Source organism: Polypterus senegalus, chromosome 9 (genome assembly GCF_016835505.1).
Source record: "Polypterus senegalus isolate Bchr_013 chromosome 9, ASM1683550v1, whole genome shotgun sequence".
In the NCBI taxonomy this organism is placed as follows: domain Eukaryota; kingdom Metazoa; phylum Chordata; class Cladistia; order Polypteriformes; family Polypteridae; genus Polypterus; species Polypterus senegalus.
This window is the reverse complement of record NC_053162.1, coordinates 116,035,584-116,056,457: the sequence shown is the minus strand read 5'-3', so window position 1 is coordinate 116,056,457 and position 20,874 is coordinate 116,035,584. Positions and strand designations below refer to the sequence as shown.

General features: G+C 39.1%; 1 protein-coding gene across 3 annotated transcripts in view; it reads right to left on the bottom strand.

Moving 5' to 3' along the window:
• LOC120535646 (fibulin-7-like) overlaps nucleotides 1-20,874 on the bottom strand; it is a 97,761-nt gene that overhangs the window by 29,861 nt on the left and 47,026 nt on the right. For 2 of the 3 annotated variants that reach the window (XM_039763599.1, XM_039763600.1), the window contains exons 4-6: nucleotides 8,856-9,026; nucleotides 4,524-4,649; nucleotides 1,330-1,455 (exon numbers count right to left, since the gene is read on the bottom strand). In XM_039763599.1, the coding sequence (XP_039619533.1) occupies nucleotides 1,330-1,455; nucleotides 4,524-4,649; nucleotides 8,856-9,026 (423 nt within the window). The remainder of the gene's footprint in view (nucleotides 1-1,329; nucleotides 1,456-4,523; nucleotides 4,650-8,855; nucleotides 9,027-20,874) is intronic. The other variant, XM_039763602.1, reaches the window with a different exon arrangement.

Sequence of the window (20,874 nt, the reverse complement as noted above, 5' to 3'; positions counted from 1 at the left end):
AAATGAATAGGATTATGTTCTTATTGATAGCTATGACTGCACTTAACAATAGATAACTTTTATAATATGTATGGATATGTGCATTATTTTCTTTGTTTTCTGTTTTACTTTATGTCTTTACGTGTTGTTAAATGAAATATTAAATTACACCTAATATTAATTTCTTATTGTCAATATTTTTTGCAAATTGTCGTTTAACAAATGTAGCACAGTTGTCTGCCAAATTCAATAAAATCAGCTTCTGGAAGGTTTGAGAGTTACAGTATAGAGAATGTAGTATTAGGTAAGAGTAAAATACCAATGAAATAAAACTTCCAGTGACAGCAGAAATGAGGATGATATGAACAGTAACAAACAACAATATCAGACACTAATTTAATCACTACTTGAATTAACTGCCTGAATGCAATGTTTTCTAGCAAAACCATCTATATAGTACTCCATCTTATAATTAGAAGAACAGATGATGATTCCATATTAATGGGAATTACCTATAGTCTTAAAATGGCATTATAAGACAATACTATCAGGGGTTCACAGCCATTGCACAATGTTACTTAAAACCTTAGTGAAAACAGTGCCAGGGACCTGAAAAAAATTATAGCCCAAGAGCCACTTAAAATAATGAATTTACCCACAAAAAAAAGCTCATTACTTTAGGTAGATAAAATGACATGATGGTAAAATGGTAAAAGCAAGAGGGTTAGATACGTATGATCAAAGCTCAGTTTGGAGAAGTGTGCCTTCAGAGATATTTCAGAATGTTAGAATTGGAGTAAACATTCCCCTCTTGGAGATTTCACAACAGTAAAGAACATATACTGTACAAGTGCAGATAGCAGGGGAAGGAGTGCCAGATGAATGAAAAACATGGTAAAAAAGCAGTGGAGGGGGATTGAAAAATAGCCCAAAATACCATTTTGTTCTAGAGAAACTAGCCCAAAAACTGCAACCCGTGAAAGCCCAATTTTTCTTTCAAATGGCAATAAAAAATAGCCCAATCAGGCAAGAAAACCATGGATCTGGCAACACTGAACAGTGCCTACTATAAAATCACTATAATTGTTATAAATGTCTCAATCATAGACGAATATGGAATTAGATTTTTTTACCACTGCTAATCCATTGTACCATATATGCAAAGGCTATGTATGCAGTACATATAGTAGTATATGCTACAACACAGACAGTGCATAGGAAACTGATAATCCAATACCTTGGCAGAAGATTAGAGTACATTTTTGGTAAAACCACACTATGAGTTAAACTATAACACCAAACAATCTTTGAACCAGGATAGCAGTGAGGCTCAAAGAACACAAGTCTTACCATGGCATAGGTTACTGTCTCTTGCAGACATCTGGAAACCAACATCACAAGTACACTGAATAGATCCTTGAACAGATGTGCAATGAGGTTGTCTGCTGAAAGAAGAGTTGGTCCAACTAGCCCAATCTGCAGATACATTTGATCAATATATGAGGAAACCAAATCTGCCCAAAAAGTTTCATTATAAGGCAACAAAATAACTGATATCAAAATTCCATTTGGCATTTCTGTTTTAGAATTTGAGAGATTAGGAACACTTTTTATTTCATAATTTAGCTTAATGTACTCAAGGTAAATGCTGAATGTGTCAGTATATATTACAATCATACTTTTTGTTTCATGTGTTTGTTTTTTTCCCTGTCTTTAAAATGTAAATCTGCAAAAATGAAAAAAAGTGTTGCTTGGAATTTGGCAAAATGATAACATGTGATAATCTGCTATTATATTAACAATAATGTTGCTATCTTCTATTTTTTACAAATTGTTTTTACATTGTAAATCACTTGTATTTTTTCTCATTGACTTCCTTTATATGTAGCTAACTATTCTAGAAGTGTAAAATGCTTCATGAGAATCTACAGTCTTCTGCAATTCTAAATCTAGCTGCAATCTTATTAGTATGAATTTCTTTAATACTTATTTTTCAGTTAATTTCAACTTGCTCAAAAAGAGTCATGAGTAAAGTCATAAAACATTTGGTTGGAAGGAGTTTGCATATTCTCTCCATGTTTGCATATTTTTCTAGGTTCTATTGATTTAACTGTTAGTTTATCTGGCAACTCTGGTTGAGTGAGCATATTTGCATGTAAATGTGCCCTAAAATGCAAAAAAGTCCCATCTGGGATTGGTTTGGCATAAGGCAATTCAAATAATGGATGAATGGGTCTTCACTATTTTTCATATTACATTTACCCTCACACCTTAAAAATAAAAGCAAGTACATTTGAAAAAAAACCTTCTTTTGAAGTTGAATACTGGAATCCAAAAGAATAAATCTTCTAAAACTTAAGATTTTTATTCAAACAATGGTTTTTAGTCTATTTATTTGCATGAGTTCAAATGTTTGTAATGTTTCAAATTACCTTGCTCTATTACTCCTGTTTGGAAGCTGGTATTAATCTTTGAGATGGACAGCATTTGCATCCTGAGTTACATGCTGACTAAATCATTCACAATATTTCAAAGATGAAATTAAACAATGCTTAATATAGACAATATTATGCAAATTCTGAATTTAGTGATTTCTTATAAAACAACAGATGATATATTTTCCATTTAAGGGAGTAAAACAAATCACTGTAGAAAGAAAGAATCAATCAAAAAATAATCACTGTAGAATTTACCCATACTTCCTTATCAATTAAAATGATAGTTTGTTTTACTATATCTTACTGTGGTTGCACTCCAAAGCTGATATTATTCAACTGAGTTTAATTCAAATTATGTTTATATATTATAGTAACTGTCACATATACAAACACCAAGTATTCAAAATCTGGTAAATACAGGTAAAAGTAAAATGTAATAAAAAAGGAAAAAATACTAGACCTTGAATACATAAAATTATCCCGGTAAAGCACAAACATAAGTACTTAAGATGTACCTTAAATGTTCTTAATTTAATTTAATACATACTAAAAGTTTCCTTTCTATTAAAAAATGTCTCTTCTTGCTTTAATCCATAAGTAAAATTGCACAATTAGCTCATGTATCTATTAATTCTTCCATGCACAAATGTCCATAATGATTTATTCAGTTTAATGTGCTTTTCAAAGTATGTACATGTGTAAGCATGAATCGTGAAAATACTATAATCTTCTTTGTCTTAATGGAATGCATGGCATATATTTAACAAAGTGAAAAAAATGAGATTTACTTCTTCTTATTAATAATATATAGTGCATCACAGAATATAATTGTGCTTCATCTTTAAAATTAGGATGTTAGACAAAAGTCAGATTTAATGAAATACAACTACTAAATTCTTATTTGTAAATGAGAGTTTGGGAGATTTAGAATTTTGATTGACCATTATTGTACAATGTATTCTGAATTATTAGCTGGTGCTTTTCTATCAATTGGGTTTACAAAGTGCATATTAGCAAAATAAATAAATAAATAAATAAACAAATAAATAAATAAATAAATAAATAAATTGTGATGGACACTAACATGGGCAGGCGTCCCAGCCAGAATGGTGCATGGTTCCTTACCTGAAGGCCAGCCCTTTGGAGGCACAAGAAACAAGGCAAGAACTGTAATGCATCGGCTAGGACACAGGCAAGAGATGTATGTGTAGAAGTAGGTACACTGGTGTCCTGGAGGGCTGGACTGAGGAACAATATGTGGCCGGGAGGCCAGTGTGAAGGAAAGACAGGGGCTACATGCTCTCCCAACATATTAGGTGGCAGCATCACTGGGTGGCATTACCTGTACAGACACCCACAATACATGGTGGGAACTGTAGTCCCATGGGCAGCCTGGTCAGGTTCTGTGAGTGCCACCAAGGGTGCTACAAGGATCTCATCGTTACTGTGTACTCTAGCAAGGAAGTACTCCCTGGTCCATGATAAAAGTATCTGCTCGTCCTTATCCAGGTTAGTAACATTCAGGTGGAAGATGGACAAAGCTCACCTGGAGGAGTGGAAGGAGAAAGACAAGACAAGAGAAGAAGAAGAGAACTGTACTGGTGTTTATTATAACGAAGAAGCCTTTCGTATATATAAACATTGTATTTGAACCCATGTCATGGTGGCTGGTTTTGAGGTGTTGCATCTCATACTGCTTATATATGCTTAATTTAGACTGTTTAAGTAAGGTTCAGTTCAGGACATGTTTAAAATATGGTTTGTTCATTTAAGGAAAAACCGTCAATAATGATAATTGTAGCTTTATAGTTCGAGAATACATAAACTGCATATTCAACTTTTCTTATGGAATAAAAGTTTGTTTTTCATTGCTTCAGCAGAGCCATTTTTGTGCTACTACTCTCCATGTGCACAAATGTATCAATAAAGTGCTTCCTGAATTTAACTAAACTGATAAATAGAGTGTAAAACTCTTTTTCCTGCAGCGTAGAGTACACTGAACTTTAGAACAATACTCTAATTCAAATTGTATCCTTTTTCACGTTCAGCTTTTGAACAAACAGTAATTTTATGACCAAGAGGTCTAAATTTCAGTATTGTACTTACGGGAGTTAGTAGGATTCTGACAGTATTTTCCAGACCAGGCTCTGGAACAAATGCACAGAAAATGATTGTCATCTTCCACACAGGTTCCACCATTTAAGCAAGGTTTACTAGAACATCCTTCTATCTCTGAAAAACACGTATACACAAAAAAGGCAAATTGGAATTTCTGTAGTTAAAACATATTAGCAAGATTCTGCTTTTTCAGTTTATTATAAATACCAGTTATCTGAAAAGAACACCAGCTAACATTTTTTGAAAAAGCCAGTTTACTAGCTCAGTCTTTCAATCGAGTTTTAAAGTGACTACTCCATAACAATCTATAACAGACCAAAAAAAACCTTGTTTGGTATCCATCCATCCATTCATCCTCTTTTGCTTATCCGAGATCGGGTCGCAGGGCAGCAGCTTGAGCAGAGATGCCCAGACTTCCCTCTCCCCGGCCACTTCTTCCGGGAGAATCCAGCCAGGAGACATAGTCCCTCCAGCGTGTCCTGGGTCTTCCCCGGGGTCTCTTCCCTTTTAGACATGCCTGGAACACCTCACCAGGGAGGCGTCCAGGAGACATCCTGATCAGATGCCCGAGCCACCTCATTTGACTCCTCTCGATGCGGAGGATTAGCGGCTCCACTCTGAGCCCCTCCCGGATGACTGAGGTTCTCACCCTATCTTTAAGGGAAAGCCCAGACACCCTGCGGAGGAAACTCATTTCAGCCGCTTGTATTCGCGATCTCGTTCTTTCGGTCACTACCCATTGCTCATGACCATAGGTGAGGGTAGGAACGTAGATCGACTGGTAAATTGAGAGCTTTGCCTTTGCTCAGCTCCTTTTTCACCATAACAGACCAATGCAGAGCCCGCATCACTGCGGACGCCGCACCAATCCTTCTGTCGATCTCACTCTCCATTCTTCTCTCACTCGTGAACAAGACCACGAGATACTTGAACTCCTCCACTTGGGACAGGATCTCGCTCCCAACCCTGAGAGGGCACTCCACCCTTTTCCAGCTGATGACAATGGTCTCGGATTTGGAGGTGCTGATTCCCATCCCAGCCGCTTCACACTCAGCTGTGAACCGATCCAGAGAGAGCTGAAGATCATGGCCTGATGAAGCAAACAGGACAACATCATCTGCAAAAAGCAGTGACCCAATCCTGAGTCCAGCAAACCGGACCCCCTCAACACCCTGGCTGCGCCTAGAAATTCTGTCCATAAAAGTTATGAACAGAATCGGTGACAAAGGGCAGCCCTGGCAGAGTCCAACTGTCACTGGAAACGGGTTCGACTTACCGCCAGCAATGCGGACTAAGCTCTGACACTGGTTGTACAGGGACCAAGCAGCCCTTATCAGGGGGTCCGGTACCTCATACTCCCAGATCACCCCCAACAGGATTCCCCGAAGAACATGGTCAAACACCTTTTCCAAGTCCACAAAACACATGTAAACTGGTTGGGCATACTCCCATGCACCCTCTAGGACACTGCTAAAGGTTTAGAGTTGGTCCACTGTTCCACGACCAGGATGAAAACCACACTGTTCCTCCTGAATCCAAGGTTCAACTATCTGACAGACCCTCCTCTCCAGGACCCCCGAATACACTTTTCCAGGGAGGCTGAGGAGTGTGATCCCTCTGTAGTTGGAATACACCCTCCGGACCCCTTCTTAAAGAGGGGGACCACCATCCCGGTCTGCCAATCCAGAGGCACTGTCCCAGATTTCCATGCGATGTTGCAGAGGTGTGTCAACCAGGACAGTCCTACAACATCCAAAGCCTTGAGGAACCAAAGCCGTATCTCATCCACCCCCAGGGCCCGGCCATCAAGGAGTTTTTTGACCACCTTGGTGACCTCAGTTCCAGAGATGGGGGAGCCCACCTCCGAGTCCCCAGGCTCTGTTTCCTCATTGGTGGAATTGAGGAGGTCTTTGAAGTACTCCCCCCACCAACCCACAACATCCTGAGTCTAGGCAGGCAGCGCACCATCCCCACCATACACAGTGTTAACAATGCACTGCTTCCCTATCCTGAGATGCCAGATGGTGGACCAGAATGTCCTCAAAGCTGTCCGAACGTTGTTCTTCATGGCCTCCCCAAACTCCTCCCACGCCCGCGTTTTTGCCTCAGGAACCACCGAAGCCGCATTCTGCTTGGCCTGCCGGTACCTATCAGCTGCCTCCAGAGTCCCACAGGACAAAAGGGTCCTGTAGGACTCCTTCTTCAGCTGGACGGCATCCCTCAGTGCCGGTGTCCACCAACAGGTTCAGGGATTGCCGCCACGACAGGCACTGACCACCTTACAGCTACAGCTCCGGTCAGCCGCCTCAACAATAGAGGCATGGAAGATGGCCCATTCAGACTCAATGTCCCCCACCTCCCTCGGGATGTGGTCGAAGTTCTGCCGGAGGTGGAAGTTGAAGCTACTTCTGACAGGGGACTCTGCCAGACGTCCCCAGCAGACCCTCACAACACGTTTGGGCCTACCAGGCCTGACCTGCATCCTCCCCCACCATCGAAGCCTACTCACCACCAGGTGGTGATCAGTTGACAGCTCCGCCCCTCTCTTCACCCTAGTGTTCAAGACATGTGGCCGCAGGTCCGACGACACAACCACAAAGTCGATCCTCGAATTGAGGCCTAGGGTCTCCTGTTGCAAAGTGCACATATGAACACCCCTATGCTTGAACATGGTGTTCGTTACGGACAATCTGTGATGAGCACAAAAGTCCTATATCAAAACACTGCTCGGATTCAGATTGGGGGGACAATTCCTCCCAATCACGCTGTTCCAGGTCTCACTGTCATTGCCCACATGAGCAATGAAGTATCCCAGCAGTACGAGGGAGTCCCCAGAAGGTATGCCCTCCAGCACCCCCTCCAGGGACTCCAAAAAAGGTAGGTACTCCAAACTGCTGTTTGGTGCATATGCACAAACAACAGTTAGGACCCGTCCCCCCACCCGAAGGCGGAGGGAGGCTACCCTCTTGTCCACCGGGGTAAACCCCAATGAACAGGCTCCAAGTCGGGGGGCAATAGGTATGCTCACACATGCTCGGCGCCTCTCACTGATGGCAACTCCAGAGTGGTAGAGAGTCCAGTCCCTCTCAAGGAGATTGGTTCTAGAGTCCAAGCTGTATGTCGAAGTGAGCCCCACTATATCTAGCCGGAACCTCTCGACCTAGCTCAGGCTCCTTCCCTTTCAGAGAGGTGACATTCCACGTCCCAAGAGACGGTTTCTGTAGCCGAGGATCAGACCGCCAAGGTCCCTGCCTTCGGCCACCACCCAACTCACACTGCACCCGACCTCCTTGGCCCCTCCCATAGGTGGTGAGCCCATGGGAAGGGGGACCCACGTTGCCTCTTTGGGCTGTGCCTGGCCAAGCCCCATGGGTGCACACCCGGGCACCAGGCACTCATTGAGCCCCACCTCCAGGCTTGTTTGGCATGTTTCATTTTAACATTACATCTTTAACTGCACTCTTATAGAAACCCCTTTCTGGTGTGTTTTCAAAGAAACAGCATACCAGAATAAATGGCACAGAAACTGGATCACTGGATCCTGGTTTCACTGCCCTGAGCGGCATTGTTGGACTTGGTACTCCAGTACTTGTGGTGCGGTGAAGAAGATCAATCACATCCTCCTGGGCAGATGCTGGAGGCTCCTACAGAACTGCAGGGTCTACAGAAGAGCCCAGTTTGAGAATTCTGACCACAGACTTGTTGCTACTACTCTAAAGATTCAGCTTATTTCCAGTAGGCTACCACCTATTAGGAGAATAAGGCTGGCCCGAGTCCAAGATCAGGCTGTTAATAATGTGCTTGCATGCAGTTTGTGTGAAGAACTTGCAGACTTGGGTGTGACTACTGATCTATCCATTTTAATGTTTACTTAACTTGATATAGCATTTACATATAGTATGTAAAATTTAGTTAGGTTTGTACCTTTCATCATTATCTAACAATAGTATCTGATGGAGTGTCACCAGCAAAAAAAACTGAATTTCCCACATGGGACAAATAAAGTTCTACTTGTCTAATTGTATTAATATGTAAAAGATTAATCATTAATTTAAAAAGACTGAAACTATTTACAGCATATTCACAGACAATTAGCAGGTAATTCCTAAGCTGTTTCTTTCAATTAATGATCCAAGGCAAAACTGCTTCTTACATGTTACTGTTACATTCCATTTTCTCCTCTCTTATCATCTATTCACAATCATGTTTTAAGACTGATGTATATCGACATGCCACATTCACTTTTATTTTTCCTATTATAATTAGGCATCAAATAATTTTCAAATAATTTCATCTAAAGTTGTAAACTATTAGACTTACTTTGACAGTAAGGCTGTTGGCCACTCCAGTAGGCAGACTTCTCACAAATTCTAGTTTCTGACCCGATCAGCTCAAATCCAGGATCACACGCAAAATGTACCTCATGACCCACAGTGAAGATATTTCCTAGTTTCCTACTGTTGGCTGGGATCTCAGGGTCAGGACAGGTCTCTGCAGGTAAACACATTAAAAACAGTACAAATGTAATTTTTAGCAGTAAATAGTTAAATAAAAAATAGAATTAAATTTCTTTTAAATTAGTTATGTTCAATATCAGCAAAGACTTAATAGAATTGATTTACTTAATTGATTATTTTAGAATAAAGTGTTAACATTGAAAAAAGTATTCATAATAAATAAACTAGGAACATAAGTTTTCTAAAATGTATTTCTAAGCAATATATATTTTTACTCTCTGTTTACAGTTTGTTTTCTGTTGTATGCAATTCTTATTAATGTATAATACAATACAATACAATTTATTTTTGTGTAGCCCAAAATCACACAAGGAGTGCCGCAATGGGCTTTAACAGGCCCTGCCTCTTGACAGCCCCCCAGCCTTGACTCTCTAAGAAGACAAGAAAAAACTCCCAAAAAAAACCCAGTAGGGAATAAATGGAAGAAACCTCGAGAAAGGCAGATAGCCTTTCTTACCTTTTTTATACAGCAAATATTTATGGTTCAAAATGTTGGTACCATGTTGAATTTTTTGTAGTTACAGAAATGATAGACTCTTTCCAAGGACTGTGCTTACAATATGTTCATTTGTAAAACAAATAATGACAATTATATTGTGACTGAAATTTCAACCTGTTCATCTCATATTCAAACTCTTCATGAGACTTCCACCCCAGGACACATTCCAGGGCACACTCAACCATACAGTTTCCAAATATACATTTTTTTGAAAGTGGGAGGAAAACTAGAGTTCCTGAGCTAAAGCCCATACAGATATAGTCAGAATTAGCAAATTTCATATCAGCAGTGCTCACATCAGAATTCTTGAGCTGAGCAGAGAGGTTGCAATGTTAACCACTGCACAAACATGCTTTCCCTATACTCATCAAATCCAATTTCAGGATAGCATGGATTCATATTGCTTATATATATTTAATTACTCTCAAAATAAATCAATAAAACACTAAAAATCGTTATCTTAAATTTTAATGTCTAGAGGCATATATTCACTTGTTTATGTTTGACACAATGACATACAGAATATTTGGAGTGAAACATAAAATTCCCAATTCAGTTATTACACGTTGTAAGTGTATTCACATTCTGTAACTCTTTTGAGACAAGGCACACAGAATCCATTAGATACCACCCTCTTATGATGCTGCACCATTTTGACCAAAAAACAGGCAAGAGCAGCAAACAGATTTTAATTCACTGAACAATTCACTGGCATTAGGATCATATAGTATTGCTACTACTAGAGAAGTTCTACACAAAATGAAAAACTTGAACTTACCTATAAAAGAATGAATTGGACAACAGAATATCTGTACTTTTCTGAAAAGCACTCCTCCATCAAGAAAGTGTCTGGTGACTGTGAATACAGTAGTGAGAGACTACTCTGAGTTAGGTTTTTCCTCTGAGACTTAATGAGGGTCTGAATTAAAATCAATTCTTTCTGAATTGTATAGTTTAAGTAAGGTTCTGGGAGGCTTAAGATCACCAAAGTAATAAATTATATATTTTCTATCTTCACGCTTTCTGCTTTGAAGCAGCATACTGAACATTTGTTAGCGTTACTGCCTTACAGTTTGTACTGATAACACAATGTGGCAGTTTTTAGTCATTTACAATCAGGAGATGGATCCTAGTTTGGGAAAACAAACCAAAGTCATAATCAGGGAGACAAAAATCTAAATAACTAACTCCAAGTTGTGAAACCAAAGACAAACTGTTGCAAAAAATGTAATAGTGAGTGAGAACATAATAGTGATTAGTGAGCAAATAATTTCAGGACACACAATATCTTACAGTACAGTTTTTAAGCTGTACTTACAAACTTGGAAAACCAGGCAGTGTATAATACTAACGTTTATACTGGCGTGGTAATATTATCATGAGTCACCTGCTCCCAGTTGTATTTATTGAGCAATGGCATAGTTAATAGTGAAAAGTGGAACAAGTAAGTTTTGGCTGTCATGCAGTTTCATGAAACTGACACAAAAATTAGTTTGCAGGCAATTTCGCAATTTCAAAACATGAAACTCACTAACAAAAATTTTGCAGGGTTTTAAAGGTTGTTTGGAGTGGTAAACAAGAAATACTGCTCCCTAAAGCCTTGTTCACACTTTTGTGCTTACCTGTATTCTTTTCTACAGCTGCATAATGCATGTAAACTTTTGTACACCACTAAATCAATTCTACTTATGCCTCTCATCCTCATCATTGTTTCTAAATTTATTGTGACGAATTAAGAAAGAATCTGATGTTAATCAAGTTTGACAAAGTACCAAAGGAACACTTCAATTTTGAGTTCTGAAATAACCAGTGGAAATTTACTGAAAGTTTGATTTTTTTTTTTCCTCAAGGATTTTGCCTTGACATATTCTTAATAGAGCTGTGGAGCCAAATGGAAAAATCAAGAAGGGGACAAAGAAAAACAGAGAGAGAGAGAGAGGGCAAGAGAAAATGAAACAGAGATGAAAAGAGCTACAGAACAGCAGCCCCGTAACATGAATTCACATTTTCAGTTAGTATGGTAGCTGAAACAGTTTATCAATCCATTGAAGTATTTAGGAATTTACGCGTTCAACAGCTTTTTCTGAAAGTAAAATAATATAAAGTATTAATAGTAAGATGGTTCAGACCTAAGGTGGGTGAAGTAGGCTTAGCGCTGAAGGGCTGCAGGTCCTAATTGTGTCTTTTAGTGTAGTGCTTAAGTTATGACAGTAACCATAATGTTCTGATTAAGGAATACTTTGGTTTGGAAAATATGTGGACTTAAAAAATAATAGTAAAATAAATACACATGCTGATTTTAATGTTTTCTTTAGGGGTTTACAATTGGTTGTTTGAACATGTAGGATTGCCATAGATGGAGTAAAATAATAAATAACTACTTAACTTTAACCATGAAAATAAGAAAAGGAAGGAAAAGAAAAGAACGTGGGAAATTCAAAAGTATTAAACTGATTCTAGTGTTAAAGAGCAGGATCAATAGATTGGAGAACAAAGTGTCATTGCAATAAAGCACCCATGAAAAAACACTAACACAAAATCCAAACAAGGAATACATGTTCATATGACAATTTAAAAGAACTTTATCTTCCTGAAATGAAAAAGATGTCTAAAAATACATACAACACGGTGGAGAATATATCCATGATGTGACAGGGGTCAGGTATAAAATTTTTTGTTTATATATTTATATAGTATTAGCCAAAGTGCCCGGTGTTGTCCTGGTATATTTGTATAATGGATTAAGGTATGAAACCAAATATTTATGTGTTTGTTAAATGTTAACTCATTTTTCAAGTGTCCCATCTGTTATCTACGTATACTACCTGTCATGACTATCTGTTTCTCTGCTCTGCTGGATTGATGGATGCTGTTTTTTTTGGACTTCCTGGTTTAGTGTGGTGTTACATATAGATGTTTAATCACACATTAAGCCCTGTCCGGCTTTAAAACCCCCATATTCCCCCTGTTACCTCAATTCTTTTTTGGACTTATGTCTGTAAAGACCCATTATTCAATTTTGCCCTTTTTCCAGTGAAACTTTCAAGTATATGGGGTGGCTGCCCCAAACCTTTCTGTTGTGTCAAGGTGTGTCATTTCACAGTATATATATACAAGGTGAGTAAGGAAATTGAATGGTGAAAAGCTAAAAAGTAGTTTTAAATTATTTAGATACATTTTAACTTCATTTAAATAATTTATACTGTTAATAATTAAACACGTATGGGCATAATGGCATAGTGGTAGCGATGAGCTGGAGCACTGTCCAGGGATTGGTCCTGCTTTGCTCTGTGTGATTTTTGGGACTGGCACAACCCTTGATGGATAGAATAATTAAACATGTATTACAAAGATTTTTCAATATTCCTTAAAAATTTTGAAGAATCAGAGTTTTTAGAACATTAGAACACTTTTAAATGAGAACTGGCCATTCAGCCCAACAAAGCTCACCAGCCCTAACCACTTCTTTCTTCCAAAAAACATCAAGTTGAATTTTGAAAGTCCCTAATGTCTTACTGTCTACCACACTACCTGGTAGCTTATTCCAAGTATCTATCATTCTTTGTGTAAAGAAAAACTTCCTAATGTTTCTGCAAAATTTACCCTTAACAAGTTTCCAACTGTGTCCCCGTGTTCTTGATGAACTCATTTTAAAATAACAGTCTTGATCCACTGTACTAATTTCCTTCATAATTTTAAATACTTCAATCATGTCACCTCTTAATCTTCTTTTGCTTAAACTGTAAAGGCTCAGCTCTTTTAATCTTTCCTCATAATTCAACCCCTGTAGCCATGGAATCAGCCTAGTCGTTCTTCTCTGGACCTTTTCTAGTGCTGCTATGTCCTTTTTGTAGCCTGGAGACCAAAACTGCACACAGTACTCAAGATGAGGCCTCACCAGTGCATTATAAAGGTTGAGCATAACCTCCTTGTACTCCACACATCGTGTTATATATCCTAACATTCTGTTAGCCTTCTTAATGGCTTCTGAACACTGTCGGGAAGTCAATAGTTTAGAGTCCACTATAACTCCTAAGTCCTTCTCATAAGGTATACTCTCGATTTTCCGACCGCACATTGTGTATTCAAACCTAAAATTTTTACTTTTTATGTGTAATACTTTACATTTACTGACATTAAATTTCATCAGCCACAAATCTGCCCAAGCCTGTATGCTATCCAAGTCCATCTGTAATGATATAATGGATTCCAAATTATCTACTAATCCACCTATCTTGGTATCATCTGCAAACTTAACCAGCTTGTTACTTATATTCCTATCTAAATCATTTATATATATTAAAAATAGCAGCAGCCCTAGCACTGACCCCTGTGGAACACCACTCAACATCAGCCAATTCTGATGAGGTTCCTCGCACCATCACCCTCTGCTTCCTGTGTCTGAGCCAATTCTGCACCCATCTAAAAACATCACTTCTTTTAATTTGTGGCACCTTATCAAATGCTTTCTGAAAGTCCAGATAAGTAATATCAATTCCAGCATGTTAATAAAACATGACCTCCCTCTTCTGAACCCATGCTGACTATTCAGAATAACTCCTGAACTTGCCAGGTGTTGCTCAATCTTATCCTTAATAATTCCTTCTATTAATTTTCCAGTGATGCATGTTAAGCTTACTGGCCTATAGTTGCTTGGATCTGCCATGTCACCTTTTTTATATAATGGGATGATATTTGCCATTTTCCAGTCCTTCAGAATCTCTCCAGTGTACAATGACTTCCTAAAAATATGTGTCAAGGGTTTGTATATGTACTCACTAGCCTCCTTGAGAACTCAAGGATAAATATTATCTGGTCCTGGAGCTTCGTGTATAAACGGTGCATACGCTCAAAAATGTTGCGTACAAATGTTCCCACGCTCAAATCGTTATGTATAAAACATAAACTTGGCTTTATCATATACACTGAAACTAACTGCATATTGTTTATTAGTTTAAAGCATCTGATTGTAATTAACCTGTAAAAATATAATGGTCCAGGGAATCGCCAAAGTATTCTAAATACCATAGCTGCTTTAGCATTGTTACTCTCACTGCCCCTTCTTCTTCTTTCAGCTGCTTCTGTTAGGGGTTGCTACAGCAGATCATCTTTTTCCATATTACTCTCACTGCACCACTCGGAGTATTTATATCAGTATATCCATCCATTATCCAACCCGCTATATCCTAACTACAGGGTCACGGGGGTCTGCTGGAGCCAATCCCAGCCAACACAGGGCGCAAGGTACAGTAGGTGCCAGCCCACCGCAGTATCACTATATCTGAGTGGGGAATCACAGATCTACAGCAGCTGATCGGAAAGAGAATTATTGGTACACATCATTAAGCACACGCTGCCTCAGCCATACTGTCTATTGAACTGCTCTCATACGGCAAACGCTTCAAAGCATTTCCTGTACAGACCTCACAGTTCAGAAACAGTTTCATCCCAAGAACTATAAACACACTCAATCAGTCCATCAAGTGCTCCTTGTAGAACTGTTTGTACTTATAACTACAATTAGCTCACTGTAAACTTGCAGTACAGTTATAATATTGCACAACCTGAGCCAGTTTATAAAGCACATATTTACATTATAATGACCATATCATTTTTAAGATGAAATGCATCAAAATATGTTTATTATATTATACAGATAAAACTTTAACTTCATTTAAATAATCTATATTGTTAATAATTACACATGTGAGGACACGGTGTCACAGCTCTAGCGAGGGGCTGGCGCTCCGTTTACAGATTTTTCCTGCCTCACACTGTATTCTTGCTGGTGCTGGCGCAACACTGGAAGGATAGATGGATAGAATAATTAAACACGTACTACAAAGATATTTCAATGTTCCTTAAAAGTTTTGAAGAATCTGCATTCTAAACTTACAGATGGCTTAACGTCTATTACAGAGCTGATTGTGTGGCAATTGGGTATTTGGAGAAAGAAATGTAAGAACAAGAATTAGGGGTTAGTACGTTTGAAAGTGACAGTACTGCTGGAATAAATTATTTCATCGTAGGTCGCGCATGGCGCAGCAAGCATCTTGCGTGAGACTTGAACAATCACTGTGCCACCGTGTTCCCATGTTTAATAATATGCTTTATCTCCTATTATCATAAAAATGATATCACGTATACATCTCAGTATTTTAATTATTATTATTATAAGAGAGCTGTAATATTACGAATTTAATGGATTCTGTGTCCTGTCGGAGGAAGATAAAGCCCGGAAGCACGTAGTGATTCACACACATAGACCACATAGAAGATCAAATACAAAACAAAGCATTTAACGTGCTACTTTAGTTATGATGGGATTTGAGAAACTAGCAAATTAAACGATTTTAAGACATTACATGCTTTTTTCCCCACAGTGTGCCTTTTTTTTCCCTCAGTATCCTAATAAGCTTTCATATGACATTCAGACGGTGGGCTACGACTCGCCTCACAGCGACTTTCTTATGTGACAACTTCTTCTTTATTTTGGCACTATGACTTCTCAGACACTCTATGTCACTCAATCAACTTCCTTTTGTTGTTTATTCCTGTGGGATATTGATGTGATCAGTCAGGAGGTAGAGGTCGCTGTGAGGAAAGGGGTGGAAGAAGAAAGGAAGCGTGGAGGAAGGAAGTGTGAATAAAGTTAAAGAAGAACTGACTACATTGCATGGTCCATTTATTTCAACAATATATAACATATTGGCAACGAGGATGGCAACTTTTGGACTCTCGACCCCTCCTGTGTTTCTCGAAACTCCGGGTGAGCCTGCAATACCGTTTAATTCTTGGCTAAGGATGTTTGAGAACTATGTGCTAGCTCTTACTGACACGCCACTATCTGATAAACGTAAACGTGCCCTATTGATTCATTGCCTAGGGACTGAAGCTCAGCGTATTTTCTATACTCTTGCTATTGCTGATGATACATTCGGCGCTGCTTTGCTGCACTAAAAGATTTTTTTATTCCAAAAGTGAACGTTGTGACTGAAAGAAGTAAATTTCGCCAAAGAGCGCAGAAGCCTGGTGAATCTACTTTGCAATATGTTGCCCCACTGCACGAGCTCATTGCTAATTGTGATTTCGCCGTGCTAGCGGATGACATGCTTGGAGATCAAATCATAGAGAAAACAAATATGCCTCGCATTCGAGAACGATTATTGCTAGAGACGGACCTTACATTACAAAAAGCGATTGATATTGCTGGGCAAATTGAATGTGCAGTGGCTGAAGCTAAGGCTATGGTTACTAATAATGAATCGTCTGTTAATGCTGTACACACAAATTCACAAGGTACGGGACGAGCGAGGCAGGAACCTGTTTTTAATGCGCGTGCATCTGCAAAACAAACAGCAGCAACAGCTCAGGCTTCAATTGCGGTGCAACAGAAAACATGTTATCGCTGTGGATCTTGAATGCACCTGGCTAATAACCCCAATTGTCCAGCAAAAGCAGTAAGATGCAGACATTGCGGTAAATTTGGTCATTTTGCTAAAGTATGTCGTGGTGCCACATCCACTTATGCTGTGCAAGAAGTTACTGTGCCTGACCTTACTGTTCTTAGCATTGATGACACTACAATTGCACAACGAAGGAAGGGTCTCTGGTGCACAGTGTCCCTTCAAGCTGCCTGCACTCAAACAGTTCAAGCAAACTTACTTGTGGACTCTGGCTCAGCAGTTTCAATTCTACCAGAAGTATTCTATCGTCAACATTTTAGTAACATACCACTTGTTCAGTCAAAAGTGCAACTAAAGACTTATATGCAGAAACCAATTCCAGTACTGGGATGTATTACTCTTTTCATTACAAGGGATACAAACCATACACAAGCTACATTTTGCGTTGTGCCACTGGGAGCAGCTTTGTTAGGCATGGACCTTTTTATGGCACTTAACTTAGAAATTAGAAATGGAAAAATTGCATCCAAGAAAATGCCCAATGACCCTGTATACAAGATGACAGTAATGAATATTAAGAATACTCATACATTAGGTGTGACTGATAGATTTATACATAAGGTTAAACTACGACATGAGGTAATACCTGTTCAACAGAAACTTCGTCGTCTATCATTTTCTGTCCGTGAGGCTGTCTCTAAAGAACTAAAGAGACTTGAACAGGAAGACATTATAGAGAAAACTGATTCGTCTCCTTGGGTGTCACCATTAGTAGTAATTAAAAAAAAATCAGGTGCAATACGACTATGTGTAGACCTTCGTGAGCCAAACAAAGCTGTGGTGATAGATAGCCACCCTTTACCACACATTGAAGAAATGTTCACACAGCTTCGAGGAGCTAAAATGTTCTCCACCATTGATCTTCAAAATGCTTACCATCAAGTACCTTTACATGAGGATAGCAGAGATATTACTGCATTTATAACACATAATTTTCGTTTTAAAAGAGTACTTTATGGTCTGGCATCAGCTCCAAGTGCATTTCAGAGAATGATGTCCTTGATACTAGCAGGGCAGGATGGGGTGCAGTGTTACTTAGATGACATTATAGTATATGGGGACTCACCATCTGTTCATGAACACAGGTTACAAGCAGTACTTCATTGTCTGCATGACAGTGGGCTGCAGCTTAATATGGAGAAATGTCAATTCAGAAAAACTGAACTGACATTTTTAGGCCATAGAATTTCTTCTGCTGGCCTTCAGCCCAATGTTGAACACATAAGAGCAGTAACTGAAGCTCCACCACCTCATGATATATCTTCTTTACGCTCATTTCTTGGATTGACTGCTTGGTATTCTAAGTTCATTCCAAACTATGCCACTGTGGTAGAACCCCTTCGTGAACTGATTAGGAATTCTGGAGAATTTTCTTGGACAAATGTGGCACAAGAAAGCTATGATTGTATTAAGAAACTTATTGCTACCAGTCCAGTGCTTGCAATTTTTGACCCTTCATTGCCTGCAATTGTAACTACTGATGCTTCGGATTATGGTATTGGTGCTGTTCTTACGCAGAATCATGGTGGATTTGAGAAAACTGTTGCCTTTGCATCTCGTACATTGTCAGAATGTGAAAGACAGCACTCTACTATTGAAAAAGAGGCTCTTGCTTGCGTGTGGGCCACAGAGAAATGGCGTACCTACTTGTGGGGATGTCATTTTACCTTACGCACTGACCACTGTCAATTAACCACACTACTTACTAGCAAGGGGCTTGGACGAGCAGGCATGAGAATTGCAAGGTGGTCAGCGCGACTTATGTCATTCAACTACACTATTGAGTATAAACCTGGTCATGAAAATATCACTGCTGACTGTTTATCACGCTGGCCACTGTCTGAGACAGTATCAGAACAAGACCCTGACTTGGAATTTGTTGCACTGGTGTCTGTTGACTTTGCTGCAGTGACTGCAGAGCAGTTTCAAAGTGCTTGTGCATCGTGCCCTATTCTACAAAAGGTCAAGACTTATATTACTAAAGGATGGCCTTGTACTTCAAAAAGACTTGAATCTGATGTTATTCCATATTTTAGAATTCAGACAGAGTTGGCGGTACAAAATGAACTTATTATTCGTGGCACTCATCGGGTCATTGTCCCATCAGAATTACAGTCTAAGATGATTCAGCTGGCACATTCTACCCATCAAGGGATTGTACGAACGAAACAGAGACTCAGGGATTTATATTGGTGGCCTGGCATGGACTCCCAAGTGGAAGATGCTATCAAATTATGTACAACTTGCATACAGCATGATAAAACCGTTAACACAAATACAGCTCCATTACAACCAATGCCTATCCCAAATTCAGCTTGGAACAAACTTGCCATTGATATTGTGGGGCCATTTCAAACTGCACCATATGGCTATCGCTATGCCATTACACTTATTGACTACTTCAGTAAGTGGTCAGAGGTTGCTTTTGCATCTGCTGTGACTTCGGAAACCATTATACATTTTTTGTGCACTATTTTCAGTAGGGAAGGAAATCCACTGAAAATTGTTACTGACAATGGATCTCAGTTTACGTCTTCTGAAGCATTTCTTAGTGATAGGGACATCATACACACTCGCAGTTCTGTTTACTATTCACAAGCAAATGGTGAGATAGTTCGTTTTAACAGGGTATTAAAAGACTGTTTGCAAACAGCAAATATTGAAGGAAAGCCTTGGAAGTCATTTGTCACTGAATTTTTACAGACATATCGTGCTACTGCACATGCAGTAACACAAAAGTCACCTGCTGAGCTCTTACATGGTCGCCCAATGATAACTAAATTAAACATTAGAGACCTGCTTCCAACTTTGCCTTTGAAGCAACATACTACTGTGGCGCAGCATGTACAACAGAAACAAGAACAAATGAAAAAATATACAGATATGCGTCGCAGAGCAAAATCACCTTCTTTCACTTGTGGGAGTTTTGTGCGTATTAGGAAGCCAGGCATAGTCCAAAAGGATCACTTCAAATTCAGTCGCCCTTACCAGATAATTGCTCAGAAAGGCCCGGCCACATACCTGTTGTCAGATGGCAAGATCTGGAATGCAGTTCACCTCGCTCCAGCTACAGCTGTACAATCCAGTCTGACTTCAGACACACAACCAGAGGATTTATACGTTCCAACCCGTCCAAATCAGTCGGCTGCTATTTCTACTGGTACACCTGGGCAGTCTTTTTCAAATATACGGAGAAGTAGAGTGCGACAGGCTCCGGTGTGGACAAAGGACTATGTCAGATAAAGATTTACAGCATTTGGAAGCTACACGTGTTACCTTAACAGTAATAAAGGAATGGGATAGTTTAATTGGTTGGTTAGTATAATGTTGAAGATAAGAGATTACAGTTTTCTCTTATAATGTTTTAATATTATTAATGATTGTTCTTTTTTTTTGTTTTTGTTTTTTTGTTTTTTTCTTCAAAAGGGGGTATATGTGGGATATTGATGTAATCAGTCAGGAGGTAGAGGTCGCTGTGAGGAAAGGGGTGGAAGAAGAAAGGAAGACTGGAGGAAGGAAGTGTGAATAAAGTTAAAGAAGAACTGACTACATTGCATGGTCCATTTATTTCAACAATATATAACAATTCCACTGTTTAAATCCACAAATAGTATGTTTTTCCTTTGCCCCCATTTGGTATTTGCTGAAATTCTTCTATTTTCCACTGTGCCTTTGCCATTGTCTATTCACAGAAGGCTGAGCTTAAGGGTTATTATATTGATTTGCATATTCAAAGAAGCGTAATACTGGGAGGAGTTGGGGCGAGACAGCAGGCACATCTGGATTATTTTTTGCGTACGAACATTTCCACTTTTGTGCTTACGCCATATTATAGTGTGAGTTCTACGCACAGCGTT